Source organism: Carettochelys insculpta, chromosome 3 (genome assembly GCF_033958435.1).
Source record: "Carettochelys insculpta isolate YL-2023 chromosome 3, ASM3395843v1, whole genome shotgun sequence".
Lineage (NCBI taxonomy): Eukaryota > Metazoa > Chordata > Testudines > Carettochelyidae > Carettochelys > Carettochelys insculpta.
The window spans coordinates 4,816,681-4,834,993 of NC_134139.1; the positions used below are offsets into that span (position 1 = coordinate 4,816,681).

Below are 18,313 nucleotides of genomic sequence, written 5' to 3' on the forward strand. Positions count from 1 at the left end.
CCACATCTTGAATAGTGTGTACAGATGTGGTCACCTCATCTCAAGAAAGATATAGTGGCATTGAAAAAAGTTCAGAAAAAGACAACAAAAATGATTAGGGGTTTGGAAAAGGTGGCCTATGAAGAGAGATTAAAAAGGCTGGGGCTTTTCACTTACAAAAGAGGAGACTGAGGAGGTATATGACAGAGGTGTATAAAATCATGACTTGTGAGGAAAAGTGAATGAGGAAAAGTTATTTACTTGTTCCCATAACATAAGAACTAGAGATCTCCAAATGAAATTAGTGGATAGCAGGTGCTTTAAATATTGAGTCTGTTCTGGTATGACTATGGGCTGAAGAAGTGGGTCTGTCCCACGAAAGCTCACCTAATAATTATTTTGCTAGTCTTTAAAGTGCTTCTTGACTGCTTTTTGTTTTGATAACAAACAAGTTTTTCTTCTTGTAGCATACAGTAGGCCTTTGGAAATCCTTCCCAGAGGATGTTGTGAAGACTGGGACTTTAACAGGGTTCAAAAAATAATTAGATAAATTCATGGGGGTTAGGTCCATGTATGGCTATGAGCCAGGATGGGTAGGAATGGTGTTCCTTACCTCTGCAGAGGCTGGAAATGGCTGACAGAGGAGGGATCACTTTGGTGATTACCTGTTCTGTTCACTCTCTCTGGGGCACCTGGCATTGGCCACGGTCGGAAAACAGAATACTGGTCTGGATGGACCTTTGGTCTGAGGTTCTTTTAGAGGACTTGTGTACGCAATGCTGCAAAGCATGCCAGAAGAGTGAGATTTGTGAAGTGCAGTAATGTGTTGCACTCTTAACTACACTGTGGTTGCTGTTGGTGTGCTCTAAAAGATATCTGCTTTGATCTACTTTGTGTTAACTGAGTCACGTTAACCTAGTGTGCTATGCTGGCACTGTGTAGGCAAGCTGTGGGTGTTTTGTTTTCTTAAGTTAATTGTATCTGTGCATTTCCTGGTTTTCTAAAGCTTGTTTTTAATGACTACATTTTGTAGCATTTTGTAATTCTTAAATTACTATTATGAATTCTATGCCTCAACTCCATTGTAACTAATGATGGCTATTTGATGATGTAATTTTAAGGGCCTGTGGGTGTGTTATTTTTTTAATTGTTTGTTCTTAAATTCAGCATAGACTAATGACAACTTTTGGTCACACAACTGGACAGATATTTTCCTGTTGTGGTAATAGCTGCACAGTTTTGTAATACCAGCCCAACCTTAATTTGAAAATCAAGCCCATAATCTGTATTTAACTTTTTGCTTGCATGCAATCACATACATAACACAAGGGCAAAAGACGCTTTCAGGATCTACCTGACATAAGCGCCCCCTCCCCCTGCCCTTCCATCAACCCCTCTCATACCCCAATCCCCTGCCCCAGCCTAGAGTCTGCACCCAAATTCCTTCCCATTGCTGGCACCCCACACCTCCTTCCACAACTCTGGCCCCTTACCCCAGACCAGAGCTTGTACCCCAATCTTCTGTCCTGGCCTAGAGCCTGGACCCCTGTCCTGCACTAAAACTCCCTCCCAGAGCCCACATCCCCTCCTGCACTCTCATTCCCTTCCCTAGCCTGAGGAAACTGAGTATAAGTGGGGGAGAGCGAGCAATGGCGGGAGGGGGTTGGTGTGAGGATGGGTGCCGTCTCAAAGAAAGAGCATGACAAGGGTCTTTGGGTTTGTGTGATAAGATCATTGGCAACCCCACTGGGCAGGCATGTGGAAGTCCTGGCTGTGCCAGCAGCTCAGTGAGCACCAGCCAGTGCAGCACTGCCCAGATGTCGGGTAGACCACGTCTGTGTAGGCATAGCTTGGGTGTCGTGCATGGGCTCATTGATTATCTGTCCCTTGGGCCTGGAATTCCGATCAGTGGGCCTGTCTGGAACCTTTCCTATTTTTTGAGAGAGATTTTATCTGTGGCTCCACAAAACGTCCTTCATCTCTGAAGTTTTCTGGTTTTTGCTGACTGAAGTTCTGTTCATCTCTTGCTTTCTAGTCAACTGGTGAAAGAGGGGAGCTAAGCTGTGGATGGGCATTTCTAAAACTCTTTGACCCCAGTGGAATACCAGTTTCTCCCAAGTAAGTTGGCTGTGTTTTCCTGTCAGAGGATGGGACTTCTTTTAACTTGTACATTTGGTTACATTTTTCATATACAAATTTTTGTTGTAGTTATTGGTGCTGAAATTTCACAAGTATTATCCATATAAAGACACTGTGACGGGTCATCACACTCGCCACCCCAACACCTCCTGCTTTGGGAATTAGTTCATTCAGCAGCATCACCCACCACTCCTCACACTTTCTCCACCATCTTCACAGTTGGACCTTTGTCCAACCCACGGCACTGCCCTCTAGCTGTGCCTTGGCTCTGCTGTCTCTTCGCCCTTTCAGAGGAATGGCAGCTCCTGGTTTTATCACTCGCTTCAGTTGCTCACTGCAGCCCTCAGGCTAACTCCTTTCTCAAAGTGCATGCTGCAGTCTGGCTTAGCCACGCTCATCCTCAGAAGGGGGGACCCAGGTCTGCCTACTACCCTGGGGTCAGACCCAAGAACCCTCTAGCGGAAGCCACTTACTGCCCTCCTCCTCCTCCTCTCTTCTACTGCTTGCCTTCCTGGGCCACTTCCCCACAGCCCCAGTAACTTCTCTGCCCTTTGTGTCAGGGCCCCAGTCTGGCAATCAGCAGCCTAGTGCTCTCCCAGCCTCTGCTGACCCTATCCAGCATTGCTCTGTTTTAAGTGCCTCTCAGAGCCAGTCCTTCTCCTTTTGTCCTCCAGGGAGAAACTACTTTGTGTTCTGCTGTGCAGCCCCTTATATCTGGCCTGCTCCAGCAAGCCCTCACCTAATTTGCCTTTAATGAGCTCTTTCCCCATTGGCTGGGTTCTGTGCAGTCGCTCCAAGGCTGCTCTAGGCCCTCCTGTGCCAAAGTGGGGCATCTGCTCTACTACAGGCACATGTATTAATTGCAGAAAAGTTAATCAGATCTGGGGTTCTAATATTCAGGTAATGCAGGAACTTCCCACCAGAAAGTTTTTGTCCTCTCTGTTCTGCCCTTCAAAAGCTCCGAATTAAGTATCCAAAAACTGGCGTACAAGTATAGTTTGCAAATCCTTTACTGAATGATTGGTTTTTATTTAGGTTACTAAAGGGACATTTTGGTTAAGTGAAGAAATTAAATATCAAATGTCTTAATTCCCATTGATGCTCAGTTTGCATTTTGCATGTATCTTTGGCTAGACAGTGAGCTGTAATACTTTGATCTCATTTCAGTTGTTGAGTTTTGTGTGCAGGTGTTGGGTGGTGCCTGTGATATCCTGGAGATCAGACTAGAGACCTGAAGTCCCTTTGGGCCTGATACTCTTGCACAATGGTGGGCATCCTGCAGTTTTGTAGGGCATGTGCAGCTCACTGGGGTTCCACCTGCAGTCTGCCGCTCTCCCTGGCTATTCCCCTCCTCCAGCACCTCTTGCATATCAGGGCACTGGAGCCCTGCACTTTCTTGCCTCTCCCTCTCAGCACTTAGGGAGTAGCCAGGAATCACCTGATTCACACGCCATCCCTGTTCCTCTCCCTTCCTTCCCAGAGCTGGAATGCCGCAATTCAGCTGTTTGTAGGAGGCAGACAGAGGGGCTGCAGGGCTACAGGTAGATTGCCAGTGGGCCCTGGGCTGCTATGGCCCACTGTGGTGAAAGAGGGCTGCACATACAGCCCAACCACTATTCAGGGTTGCCCAGCACTGCTCTAGCACCCTATCTAGTCCTTGAATCTTTCTTGTGGCTTGTTTTTTGAATCCTCTCCAGTTTATTGACAACATTCTTGAATGGTGGGCACCAGCACTGCGTACAGTATCTCAGCAGTAGTTACAGCAGTGTCAAATACAGAAAAAAACAATCTCTGGACTCCTCCTCTGGATTCCTCTGGTTGTGTATCCCAGGATGACATCTCTTTTGGCCATAGCATCACACCAGGACCTCGTGTTCTGCTGATAGTCCACCAGGACTCCCAAATCCTTTTCAGAATCATTGCTTTCCAGGTTAGGGGCCCCCAGGCTATAATTTATAGGCCCTTAGTTCTTCAAAATGCTGCAGGGTAATATTTGTTTAAAAACACAATAGAACTTGCTACCATAAGCAAGGAGTGACACAGTCTCACTGCTAGCAGAACTAGAATGCAAATCTGAAAAAGCAGATTATTCCACCTGTTCAACGGGGCAGAATTGGGGAGATCATTGTGTTTTTAACATGTTGCAGGATGCTCAGATCTCATTATGATGGACATGGCTGAAAAACATAAACAGCTGGAGAAAATTTACTGAAGCTCTTTAAATGGGTTAAGGGAACAAGACACAAATATGTTTGATATGGGCTATTCATCTCAATTCCATGCAATTGTTCCAACTTTTAGAGGGGAAAAACCAAATTAGTCCTAATTGTCTGAGTAATTTGACCATATGAAGCATCCATTCTCCAATGTGCTTTGTTTTTTACCTCGGTTTTAGTTTGTGTGCAATGTTCTAATTTAAGAACTAGTAGTATAAGCTCACCACACTCCAGTGCTATGGCTAGTCCTCTTTACAAAGAGAATAAATCATATCAATTTAAATGTTAGCACTAAGTAAGCAATAACTAGCAATCTATAAGAGGAAAAACTATGCAAACCAACACACCTCTCAGTTGTATTATCAAGACTTGCGCTTTTCATCCTCCTCTTATATAGGTGCTCATTCCTTTCTTCTCCTTCCAAAATGGCATCAACCCTAAATGATATGTGAGACGAGAAGTCATTTTATCGGGGTTTTACTTCAATATGAATAATATTACCCAATATGCACTGTTGTAAATATACCGTTTTGTTTCTTTCGGTACTTCAATAAAGAAGACAAGGCAAAAATGACCAATCAAATTTAATGGCACGTTCAGACACTGGCATTTCTTTTGGGTTTATACTCCCTGGGCTCATCCCTTCTATTTTGAATCAAGTTATGCCAAAGGATTTATTAGTGGAATAATTGAATGAAATGGGATTAGAACTGAAAGTTGGGGTCATGTGTTACATATTCACTCTGTCAGCAGCTTCTGAGATAACACACTTACTAACTAGGTCTGTAAAGTATAATATTGTACACTGAGCTATTTGAAATATGTCTGTCTGATCTGACTCAAATCTTAATTGATCCAAACCATTTATAATAGAATTTTGCTGATGTGCCCTGTCTCCATAAAAGTTATATTTATGTTTGAGTGGAGTAAAATGGGCTAGAAGATGAAGTGGGGAAAAAAAAATCTAGTGTTCTTTCTGTCCATAGTCCTTTTAACAATAAAAAGCATACAACACAAGAGAGAACCATTTTCTTCTCATTTCTTTCCTCTCAGTGTACAATCCTTCTATAAGACTCAGGTTCTGTCTTGCTGCTAATACAATGATGTTAATAGTGTCTAGAATGTTGAAACTACGTGTTTATCTTCAGGATGAAAACTTTCAAATTTGGATGGCTAAAGTGTGACTCTTGAATTAATGGTTAGATTCTTAAATTACATCTGGATTCAAGAGATTGACTTTGGTGCTTAAAGTCAGTATGGTTTAAGGAATCTGGCTTAAGTTATACAGCAAGGTCTTAGCGCATGCGAACCCAGAGTATGTGACCCCACTTTTATGCGGTTGACCCTGATTCCTGCAGTAAACCCTGGAAATGCACAATTCCCGATTGCACTTCACTTGCTGTCCCCCACCCCTGGCTTAACCTCCCCAGCTCCGTATGGCCCCCGCTCAACCTCCCCGGCCCTGCTTCAACACTCCTGCCAGCTCACCATCTGCGCACAGCTCCAGCTCAACCCCCATCCCCGTGCCTGGCTCTGGCTCACCGCCTGTCACGCGTGGCTCCGGCTCAACCCCCTCATGCCCCAGTTCAACCTCCCATCCCCCACATGTGGCCCTGGTTCAAACCCCCCGCGGCTTGGCTCACCATCCCTGCACACAGCTCTGGCTCAGCTCCACCCCTCACCTTGCTGCACCCTTAACCCACCGCCAGGCTTAACCCTCCCCAACTCCCTCCCCACCCCAGGACTTACCTTTCTGCTGCTTCCCTGGCTGCAGAATGTGTGTTCTGCCAGGGAGAAAGCCGGATCCCACTTACATGAAATCTGGGTTACGCGAGGGTGCATGGAACAGAACCTCGCTTAAGTTGGGGGTCTATTGTACAAATTATAAAATTTCTCAAGTAACAGTGGAAGTATCAAGGAGGAAGTGTGTGTAAATCTTGTGCCTATTAAGTTACCAAATTTATTGAAACCTGAAAAATATCAGAAAGTTGAGTCTAGACTTGTCCAATACAAATGTTGTCTTTGAATGACTGAGCATTGTCAACACAATGTTTCACATTGTTGAAATGTATTTTTATAAAGTACCTGTGGTGGTTGCGTTGAGTGAATGAATGCAATTGATATAAAGTGAAGACTGCAATTTGTGAATATGTGAGTGAGAAGAGATATTTGTTCAGACTGCAGAAATACAGGTTTGTGGGGAATGAAAACATGATGAATTTTGTGTTTATATTTCATTTTAAACAAAGCTGTTGGGAGTCAGTTAAGGGAATTGTAGCTGCTATTTATTCTGAAACGTGACTACTTTGTTACAGTAAAAGAGAAGAGCCTCAGGCTTTTTTCTTGAGTTTCACCTATTGTAAGTGATTAAGCAAAAGCAGCTCTTATTAAAAGAATAGTACAAACACTTGGAGATTTTTGCTTTATTTTCAAAGACAAGTGATCCTATTGATTTCATTTCCCACTAATTTTGTTTTTTAAAATGTTTCTTTACAGGACATATGAGCTTCTTCTGAATGGTGGCACACCCTACGAGAGAGGTATTGAGGTGGACCCATCAATCTCAAGAAGAGGTATGTAGTCCCTGAGGGATGGCTGTGTTATAACAAGCAGCCATGTAGCACCTTAAAGACTAAAGCTGTGTCTACCCTTGCATTCCTCTTTTGAAAGAGGCATGCAAATGAAGGAAATTGAAAATGCAAAGGAAGCACTGACTTACATATCTGGTGCCTCATTTGCATAGTCTCCTTTTGAAAGAACTTTTGAAGTAAAAAAAGCAGTGTAGACGGGGCTCTTTTGAAACTAAATGAAACAAAATAGGAAGATGGGTTCTTTTGAAGATGGGATTTATTTTTGAAAAGCCCCAGCTACACTACTTTTTTTCTTTCAAAAGAAATTCCTTTGAAAGGAGAATATGCAAATGAGTCACCCAATATATAAATCAGTGCTTTGTTTGCATTTTCAGTTTCTTTCATTTGCATGTCTCTTTTGGAAGAGGAGTGCAAGTGTAGACACAGTTGAAGAAATTTATTAGGTAATGTGCTTTCATGGGTAAGGCCTACTTCCTCAGATTATTGGACTAGTCTGATTATCTGAGGAAGTGGGTCTTACCCACGAAAGCTCATTACCTGATAAATTTGTTAGCCTTTAAGGTGCTATGTGACTGCTTGTTATTTTACAAAGAGGTACAGTTTTACATGTACCTTACAAACATGCAATGACACAAGAATTGGATACTCCCTTTTGCAATCTTGCAAGCTTATAAATCCTCTGAAGTTCTTAGGAGACCATGGAACTGTGCTTGACATTCACTTCTCTTGTGGCAGATTGCAGGGACAGGAAGAAGAATAGTCATGAGCTCATAAACAATTTTATGTGACAAACATTGATGAAATTGACTTTATTTGGAACGTGCTATTGACCTTCATTTTGTGCCAATGAATTACCACCATTATGTATAATATCTACAGTTATGTTGTTCAAATGGAGACAAGCAGAAAGAGACTTGAAATAAAAGAAATGTATGTCAAGATGACAGAAGTTTTTATTGCCACTCTGATACCCTACTTTATTCAGACTTGGATTCAGTTCACACCAAAATGTGGTTACTGCAAACAAATGTCAAACTTTTTTTTTCCTAACAACTTTCCAAGGCTCTGTCTACACTAGCCCAAAACTTCAAAATGGCCATGCAAATGGCCATTTCGAAGTTTACTAATGAAGCGCTGAAATACATATTCAAAGCCTCATTAGAATGCTGGCAGCCACGGCACTTCGAAATTGATGCGGCTCACTGCCGTGTGGCTCGTCCAAATGGGGCTCCTTTTCGAAAGGACCTCGGCAACTTCCAATTCCCCTTATTCCTAACAGCAGACAGGAATAAGGGGATTTCAAAGTTGCCGGGGTCCTTTCGAAAAGGAGCCCTGTCTGGACGAGCCGTGCGGTGGTGAGCCGCGTCAATTTCGAAATGCTGCGGCTGCCAGCTTTCTAATGAGGCATTGAATATGTATTTCAGTGCTTCATTAGTAAACTTCGAAATGGCCATTTGCGTGGCTATTTCGAAGTTTTGGGCTAGTGTAGACACAGCCCAAATAAGCTATCCATACCTTGATTATTTTAATTAGACCTTAGCAGAGGAGGGTATAGTTGAGGTTCCTTTACACTGTCCCTTTATAGTATCACAAATGAAGAGGCATAGAGAAGTTGTTTGGGTGCTAGCTAGGAGCATTCTTCTGTTAATGTGTCTGAGTGAATTTGATGCTAACATAGTCTGGTGTTGTAATTGGTTAGATTAGTGTTATTCTTTTTCCTTGTCTTAAGCATTCCATGATTATTTTTTTTTATGCATCTGATGAAGCGGGTCTTTGCCCATGAAAGGTTATGCTCCAAAATATCTGTTAGTCTATAAGGTGCCACAGGACTTCTTGTTGTTCTCAAAGCTACAGACTAGCATGGCTACCTCTCTGATACATGATTTTTTAATAGTTGAGGTTTGTTTATTTTTCAAAAGGCTTAGCGTAATAGCATATTGCTTCTTGAATTGCACTTAGCAGCCTTAACTAAGTTACTTTTGATGGAATATGTAGTGTGTTTGTGCACATCCTACCCTGCTGTAGATGAAATTTCACCGTAAGCAGGTTCAGATGGTGCAGTGTCTATATATATTAACGAGGAGTGTGGCCCTAGTGTTCCTCCTTGGCTTTGATAAACCCAGTTTGCCAGACACTTACAGGAAGTTTCCTTTTCATACTTGAAAAGTGGCTTTGGAAACATAGCTACATTTTTGCCATGTGCACATTTAAATGTGCCTTTTTATTTTATTATAGTCTAGTTTCAAAATATCTGATTTTCATTTTTGATGTTTATTTCAACTGTTTGTCTTAAAGCAAGCAGTGGTGTTTTCCTTCAGATGATAACATTGAAGAAACAGCCTCAGCTTCTAGTGAAAGTGAGATCATTAAGCACACGATCAAAAGACTTCCTGAAGTAAGTGTTCTACAGCGGGAAAAATAAAGTGAAGATATGTCTATGATCATTTGTTTGGGTGGATCAGTCTTATTTAATGTAAATTTGATAAAGTTGATCACCATGTATTGTCCGTGGTGTGGTGTTAGTTCTAGAAAACGTCTCTCTATGTATTTAGGCTCCATCACAATTATATAAATTCATATTCCACAAATATTGATCAAATGACACAATTTCTGAGGTGGGGAAATATTGTTATGAGACAGATGGCGTGACTTCCCTGAAGCCACACAGAAAAACTGCCAGAACTGCAAAATAAAGCCAGTCTCCTGAATCCTCATCTACTCCCTGAAGTACAAGGACATCCTTTCTCCTTTTAGGCCCCTAGTAGAGGGAGTGCTTATCCCAAAGGTATAACCTCTGTAGAACACAGTGACCATTGACATTAGGTATGTTCCCCTCAAGAACTGAATGGCTACGTCTACAGTAGCCCCAAACTTCGAAATGGTCAGCCAAATGGCCATTTCGAAGTTTACTAATGAAGTGCTGAAATGCATATTCAGCGCTTCATTAGCATGAGGGCGGCCGCGGCACTTCGAAATTGATGCGCCTCGCTGCCGCGCGGCTCGTCCCAACGAGTACCCCGCCTACTTCGAAGTCCCCTTATTCCCATGAACTGGCCCAGAAGTCGGGAGAATATTTTTTGGTACTTTGGTGAAGATCATCATGTGGCATGTATCTGAGTTAAACAGGCACACGGAGTACTCTTTTGGTCTTTAGAAAGTACATGGCTACTATTTCAAGATTTGTACATTATTTGTACTTTGTATAGGAGAGTATGCATCTTTTTAAGAGTGACATCTGAATTCAGATTGGCAATATTGCAGCAGTTGCTGTATAAACTAATTTGGCAATTATGACCTGGTCCTCCACTTTGTAGGCTGGGTATTTTGCCATGGACTTCATAAGAAAATGACTGAGGCTATGTCTACACTATGAGATAGATTTGAATTAAAGGCAGTTAGGTCAATATTACAACATGACTGTCTTCACTGTAAATACCATTAGTTTGATTTAGGGAACACTCATATTGATATAATACAGTAGAACCCCGAGATACGCGCACTCAGGTTGCGTGTGTCTTGGGTTAACGCGATTGAGTGGTGGGGTGCTGGTGCCACTCAGGGGAGCCAGGAAACTGACCAGGCACCTGCTACCCACCACTCAGAGGAATGGGGAAACTGAGCAGCGCTTGTGCTCTTGCCTCTTGGCTGCTCACCCCTCACAAGAGACCCATCGGTGCTGTGCTGGTCAGTTTCCTGGCTCCCGCAAGTTATGCAAAATTTTATTTGCGTGGGATTGCACAAGAATGCAACCTCTGCGTAAGTCAGAGGTCCACTGTATTGTCGGAATTGGCTGGATGTAGTGTCAAGTTTGAATTTAAAAGTGTGAATAAAGGGCTGTGTGGAAGCACCATGTCATAAAATCAAATTTATTAGCCTCCATCGAGGTTTCTTATGTAATCCACCATGCCACACAGTGCTCCACTCTGGCTGCTGCTCTCCAGGGCTACGTCTACACGTGAAGCCAACATCGAAATAGGCTATTTCGATGAATAGCATCTACACATCCTCCAGGGCTGGCAACATCGATGTTCAACTTCGACGTTGCGCGGCACCACATCGAAATAGGCGCTGCGAGGGTACGTCTACACGCCAAAGTAGCACACATCGAAATAAGGGTGCCAGGCACAGCTGCAGACAGGGTCACAGGGCGGACTCAACAGCAAGCCGCTCCCTTAAAGGGCCCCTCCCAGACACAGTTGCACTAAACAACACAAGATACACAGAGCTGACAACTGGTTGCAGACCCTGTGCCTGCAGCATGGATCCCCAGCTGCCGCAGAAGCAGCCAGAAGCCCTGGGCTAAGGGCTGCTGCCCACGGTGACCATACAGCCCCGCAGGGGCTGGAGAGAGAGCATCTCTCAACCCCCCAGCTGATGGCCGCCATGGAGGACCCAGCAATTTCGACGTTGCGGGACGCGGATCGTCTACACGGTCCCTACTTCGACGTTGAACGTTGAAGTAGGGCGCTATTCCGATCCCCTCATGAGGTTAACGACTTCGACGTCTCGCTGCCTAACGTCGAAGTTAACTTCGAAATAGCGCCCGACGCGTGTAGGCGCGACGGGCACTATTTCGAAGTTAGTGCCGCTACTTCGAAGTAGCGTGCACGTGTAGACACAGCTCAGTTGTGCAGGAGTTAGGTAACAGGAAGACCATGAATTTTAATTTGGGACCAGGAATCCTGTGGCTGTGGGGTCATGTTTGTGTGAGAGGCTGATTCTGTGCTGTTAGCACTGTGAACATATCTACCCATTACAAATAGCCCCAACACAGAATTTGTGGTTCTGTCTCTACCTCTGCTAGCTGAGCACTTAGTGCTTTTTTCTTTGCTGCCTGGCACCAGCTGCTGCCCCACCATACCATGTGTCAGCAAGGCTGTTGTGGGGGTCATGCCTGCATAAGAGGATGAGAAACTTCTCAGCGGTTTACAAGCATGCACTTTCACCTCTCCCTCTGCCACAGGCGTCACAGGGTCAGGGTCTTTCCTGCGTTCAACCACATCACATGGCTAGCCTCCATCACAATAAAAGGATGTGTCTGCCATTTGGTGCTGACCATGCTGCCAGGCAGCACCATGTCCTGGCTTGCAGGCAGTTAGAGCTCCAAGGATGGGAAAGATTTTTGGGGGCCTGCAACCACTGGGGGAGGAATCTCCCCCAGCAGCTATGAATTGTGGGGCCTGGCTGCCACCTGGGGGAACAGTTCAAGTGGCCCTTGAGCCACGGACCCTGCACATTACGGCCAAAAAGATTTTTGGGGACCATGTCAACTGGCCATTCAATCTCCCAGATACCAAACCGCCCCACAATGGCAATGAAATTTGGCGAGCCCCATTCTCCAAGTTGGCAATGTCTGCGTAGTGAAGAGGGAAGCCAGTTGAGATGATGCACACAAGCTGTTTTTCAAAAAATCTTTCATAATTCAGTTACAGCTACTGTTTTCAAAAGCAATTCAGTTCTAAAAGAAAGAGATTTCTGTGCATTTGGTGATCTTTGTTGATGCGCTAGTTTTCCTTCCTTCCACCTGGAACAATGGATGTTTGCTTACCACGGGAGGAGAATGAGGGCAATGCGGTGTGGGAAGATGATGTCAAATACCAGCAAAAATACCAGAGTGCTATGGTAATGAGGGAACTGTGAGATAGGTTCCTACAATGCACTGCTGCAACAGTCGCTATTAGCCGATTGAGAGTGACAGCAATAAGTCGACTTTGTGATGAGCTCTTGAGGAGGTGAGGATAGTCAAATTCAAATTTATAAAATTCAGTATTACAAAATTGATATTAATAAATTCGAATTTAGCTTGCAGTGTAGATGTAATGTAGACCCTTTAAAGAACAATGTCCTCTCTCCAAATATCTCCTATGTAGGGTTTAAATATGTTGCTACCAGATAAAATTTGAAATGATATGTATCAGAGAGGTAGCTGTGTTAGTCTGTATATTTGAGAACAACAAGAAGTCTTGTGGCACCTTATAAACTAACAGATATTTTGGAGCATAAGCTTTCGTGGGCAAACACCCTCCTCATCAGATGCATGAGTGGGGGGGTGATTTCAGAGGGGTATTTAAAGAGTGGGGTCCCAGTAAAAGGGAGAGCCAGAGCTGACAAGGCCTATTCAGCAAGGTGGAAATGGCCCAGTATCAACAGTACTTATCAAAAGAGGAAAAAACAAGTCAGATCAGACAGGGGGACGTGAGCCTTTGTCACTGTCTAATGGGGAGACATTAACAGCCAGAGTAGGAAATTGCAGTGGGGCACTGCTGCCACATGATGGCATAAATTATATTAGTAGATGTGCAGGTAAAGGAGCCCCTGATGGTATAGTTGATGTTAGGTCCTGTGATGATGTCACTGGTGTAGATATAAGAGCAGAGTTGGCAGCGACGATTGTTGCAAGGGCTGGTTCCAGGCCTAGAGTCACTCGTTTGTGATTTGTAGTGGTTGGTGAGGATTTGTTTAAGGTTGGCAGGCTGTCTGTAGGCGAGGACAGGCCTGCCTCCCAAGGTCTGTGAGAGTGAAAGATCATTGTTCAGGATGGGTTGCAGATCACTGATGATGCGCTGGAGAGGCCTTAGGTGGGGGCTGTATGTGATGGTCAGTCGTGGTCTCTTGTTTTCCTTGCGAGGCCTGTCTTGTAGCAGGTAGCTTCTGGGTACCCGTCTGGCTCTATCAGTCTGTTTCCTCACTTCCTTAGGTGGGTATTGTAGTTTGAGGAAAGCTTGGTAAAGGTCTTGTAGAGCCCCTGCAACAATGCTCACTGCCAACTCTGCTCTCATATCTACACCAGTGACATCATCACAGGACCTAACATCAGCTATACCGTCAGGGCTCCTTACCTGCACATCTACTAATACAATATATGCCATCATGTGCCAGCAATGCCTCACTGCAATTTTCATTGGCCAAACTGGACAGTCTCTCCGTAAAAGAATAAATGGACAGAAATCAGATATCAGGAACGGTAATGTACAGAAGCCTGTGGGAGAGCATTTCAATCTCCCTGGACACTCAGTGGCAGATTTAAGGGTGGCAGTTCTGAAACAAAAAAATGTCAAAAATCAAATGGAGAGAGAAATCTCTGAGCTGCAATTTATTTGCAAATTTGACTCCAGTAACCATGGATTAAACAGAGACTGGGAGTGGATCGCAGCTTACAAAGCCAGCTTCTCTACTGTGGGTGTTAATGTCTCCCCATTAGACGGTGACAAAGGTTCACATTTCCCTGTCTGATCTGATTTGTTTTTTCTCTCTCGATAAGTACTGGTGATACTGGGCCATTTCCACCTTGCTGAATAGACCTTGTCAGCTCTGGCCCTCCCTTTTACTGGGACCCCACTCTTTAAATACCCCTCTGAAATCACGACCCCACTCATGCATCTGATGAGGCGGGTCTTTGCCCATGAAAGCTTATGCTCCAAAATATCTGTTCTTGAAATTATATGTGCATTTTAATGACTGTCCTTCCATTCGTATGATCAAACTGACAGTACTAATGACTGGCTCTCAGTTTTTTCCTGCTTCTGAACAATCAGAGCTTTTTTGTTGGTGGCACTGAACTGCTTCTCATGGGCTATGCATAAAGCAATATTCATAGTGATGCCTTTGTGAGTCTGTAACTTCATATGTTTATTCACCTATAACTGTAGGAATGCATTGCATTAGTTGCTTTTAATATTAATCTATAATTTTTATTTCTCTTCTAATAGTCTGTTACCAGAAACATTAACTGGCAGTATGTGCTACATTCAGCTCTTGATATTTTATCGACAAATTCTCAATGATGTACTCTTCAGGGACAGAATAAACATGCAAAGTGCTGGTAAGAATTGTTGTTCTGATAAAAAAAGAGTCAAATGGGAGACGGAGTGTTGGTACGCTATGCTTCTTGTTGCTTTTTCAGGAAGAGAATGTTTTCAGAATTACCAGAAGTTAGTCCTAGCAGAATATAGTACAATACATGCAGTCAATGGATGTTTCTACACACGCCGCCACTTCGACAGTGGCATGTTAATAAATGGCCCAAAATATGCTAATGAGGCATGGATGCAAATTCCCCGTGCTTCATTAGCATAAGGTCGCGTGATTCGGAGTCCGGAAGATGTTCTTCCAGACTCCAAAACGCCGTTTAGAAGCACGGCCCCTGGGGGGATGGGGGGGGTGGGTCTTCTGGAAGGAAGCCCTCCTTCTGCAGGCCCGTTCTTCCCAAAAATTTTCAGGACTACTTCTGGACTCCAAATCGTGTGACCTTATGCTAATGAGGCATGGGGAATTTGCATCTGCATCTCATTAGCATATTTCAGGCCATTTATTAGCATGCCACATGTAGAAATGGCCAAGTAGTATATATTTTACTTTTCTAAAAAGAAGTTTAAAGATTTGCACAATATAATGGATTTTAGGTAATTAGTGTGGTAGCATATTGTTTTGTAATCCTTTGTCATTAAGTCCAGTCTAAAACAGATCTGAAGCCCACTGTGTTAATTGCCTTATGTTTCTTGCTAACATACACAGTTTTACCTACATATTTTCAGGAGCGTGGATAAACTTAGCATAGTATCTGGAATATATAGACATTCTAACCATTCAGTTTGGAGGAGTTTCATTTACAGTTTCTAGTGGAATCTGAATGAAACCTCTTCTCCCTCAGCCACTTCTAAGCCATGTCTACACTAGCCAAAAACTTTGAAAAGGCCATGCAAATGGCCATTTCGAAGTTTACTAATGAAGCGCTGAAATACATATTCAGTGCTTCATTAGCATGTGGGTGGCCGCAGCACTTCGAAATTGACGTGGCTCGCTGTTGCGCGTCTCGTCCAAATGGGGTTCCTTTTCGAAAGGACCCTGGCTACTTCAAAGTCCCCTTATTCCTATCTGCTCATGGGAATAAGGGGACTTCGAAGTAAGCGGGGTCCTTGGAGCCCCGTCTGGACGAGCCGCACTAGCGAGCCGCGTCAATTTTGAAGTGCCGCGGCCGCCCGCGTGCTAATGAAGCGCTGAATATGTATTTCAGCGCTTCATTAGTAAACTTCGAAATGGCCATTTGCATGGCCATTTCGAAGTTTTTGGCTAGTGTAGATGTAGTCCTAGAGAGTTTGTAGTTCATGCTTAGGTATCCAAAGAGGTTTAATTTTCAAAAGTGCTCAAAGTCATAATTCCTATCAAGGCTTTCAGTGACATAATCTGTTGTTTGTAGATAACTCCACACATTTGAAAATTAAACCCTTTCTTTAATTTTAGCATGGAGAATTTCTCATTATTTTATTAAATGAGACTCGGAAGATAAAGGTCATTTAGTAGGTTATTAGATTTTTAAGGCCAGAAGAGACTGTTTTGATTATCAGATGTGACTTCCTCCTTGATTTAGAGACTTGAAAGGATGGTGAATCTTCCACATCCTTATTCATTTGTTTCAGTGGCCAGGTACCCTACTATTAAAAGTTTCTTCCTTATTCTTCCTCAACTGATTGCACATGTCCATTCCACCCCATGCATGATTGTCAGAGAACTCTTGGAGTGGATTGAACTCCCTCTGTCACCAGGCATCAGCATCTGCCAGCATTGGAGGGAAGAGCCATTCCTCAGTTCTTTCTGTCACCAGTGACTGTAGTTGGAGAGCTTCCTCTCTTGCTCTTGCAAATTTATCTCTCTCATTCTTTTTTTATACTCTGTTTCTCATTTCATGCTTAGTGGAAATAGTTCTTAGTATACAGTTACTGGTAGACAGTGTTACGCTTTTAGCTATTAGGTCTGTTTTGGACCAAATTTGATTTTTCAGGACCAGAGCCATGCCTTGCTCCCCAGGGTTTATGCCCTGGCAGTCCTGTGCCAGACTGATGCTTATCAGTAATCTACACCCCAGTTAGTTAAAATGTGGGAGAGGCATATGTCAGTCACAAGTGTTACTTCTATAGGGGCTTTAAGCTGTGCTAAAAAAATCAGCAGTGAGACTTCAGTGCCATTGGAACTGCCATGTTCAGAGGCATCATCAATACCTACTGTGTTTCCCAAGGTGTCTTCAGCACCATGTTCAGTGTCCCTGGTGCCAAAGAAGAGAGACCGTTTTCCCAAAGAGTTGGTACCTTGCCACGTGAGACCTGCGGTACCAAATCCTGCTGAAAGCAAGGCCCTGTGAGGGGCTCTTAGGGAAAGCGTTCTTTGGAGTGCTCCTTTCCTGTAAAGTGGGGTTTGTTGACCTGTGTCAGGTCCACTGAAGTCAACCTCTGAAGTTTCTATTCATCAAACTCAGGATACAGCACCAGTAGCCTGTGCTGCTGCCTGAGGTCTAGACATCTCCAGTACCGATGTCCCTAGTAGTGTGAGAAGGGTTTCAGCTGCTACCAGTGATTGTAATTCCTGCATCAGCCCTGAAGAACATGAAGTACCAGTGCTGCTTCCAGTGCCTTGGAGGCCAATATTTTCCAAGGGCAAGCTGCCATAAATATCCTTAGTGGTGCCATCTCTGGCTTTGACCTCTCTCCTGTCCACCTGGGTTCAGTTCTACCCATTGTCACAGCACTCAGAGTCATCCATATCACATTCCGAAGTGGGAGCTTTCATGTCCCATTTCAGACAGGCCACTTGTTCTCCATCTGAGCCATGGTGTCCGTTGAAGTCTGACCAGTCCCACTGAGGGGCAGTGGATAGCACATCCATGGAATGGTTCTAGATGCTGGAGGTTTCGCTTCCACTGCTTGGACCTCTCTTCACCCATCCCAGTTTGGCTTCTTTGAAGGTGCACAGATCTCAGTGGTGCACACAGTGTTCCCTGATGCCAAGTATCAAACAGCTGGAAATTGCTCAGACATCTCCTGTTGCAGCAGAGGCAAATCAGACATTGCCTCAGCATCCTCGTGTTTCTTCTTCCTCATCACCAGGTGAGGCTGTAGAGATAAAGTGTGATTCTCCACTCCCAGAGGTTTCTCAGGGTCCCTAAGAACAGCTGGTGGCAGTGTAGTTGTAACTGTGTTGGTCCTAGGATATTAAAAAATACAGCAACTGTTTTGTGTAAACAGACAGGGATGGGTATGTACATTGCAATTGTGCCAGGAGGTAGTTCTGCTCTGGGAGTTTTGCATAACCAGTCCCATTGATCTCAGCGTGACTTACCTCTTAGAAGTGCAGAACACATTGGCAGGTCACCTGTGCAGTGCTGCTTTCTCCACTCACCATGAGCAGTTGCTGCATCCAGACATAGCTTTCAGCTGCAGGTAATTCCCCAAGTGGACCTGCTTGCAATAAAGGAGTCACAGCCATCCATCTTTGATGGACACTCTCCTGCTATCATGGCAAAACTCCCTGCTGTATACCTGTCTTCCAGTACTGTTACTGTCTGGAGTTCTATTCAAGACAATCTAGGATCAAGCTGACTTGATACAAATAGCACGA

The 18,313-nt window shown here is 44.0% G+C and overlaps 1 protein-coding gene across 2 annotated transcripts in view; it reads left to right on the top strand.

The window, feature by feature from the left end:
* The window catches only part of NPHP1 (nephrocystin 1), a 49,126-nt gene that overhangs the window by 24,022 nt on the left and 6,791 nt on the right, over positions 1–18,313 (top strand). For both annotated transcript variants that reach the window (XM_074988429.1, XM_074988428.1), the window contains exons 14-17: positions 2,015–2,097; positions 6,831–6,907; positions 9,221–9,320; positions 14,635–14,747. In XM_074988429.1, coding sequence (XP_074844530.1) covers positions 2,015–2,097; positions 6,831–6,907; positions 9,221–9,320; positions 14,635–14,747 — 373 coding nt within the window. The remainder of the gene's footprint in view (positions 1–2,014; positions 2,098–6,830; positions 6,908–9,220; positions 9,321–14,634; positions 14,748–18,313) is intronic.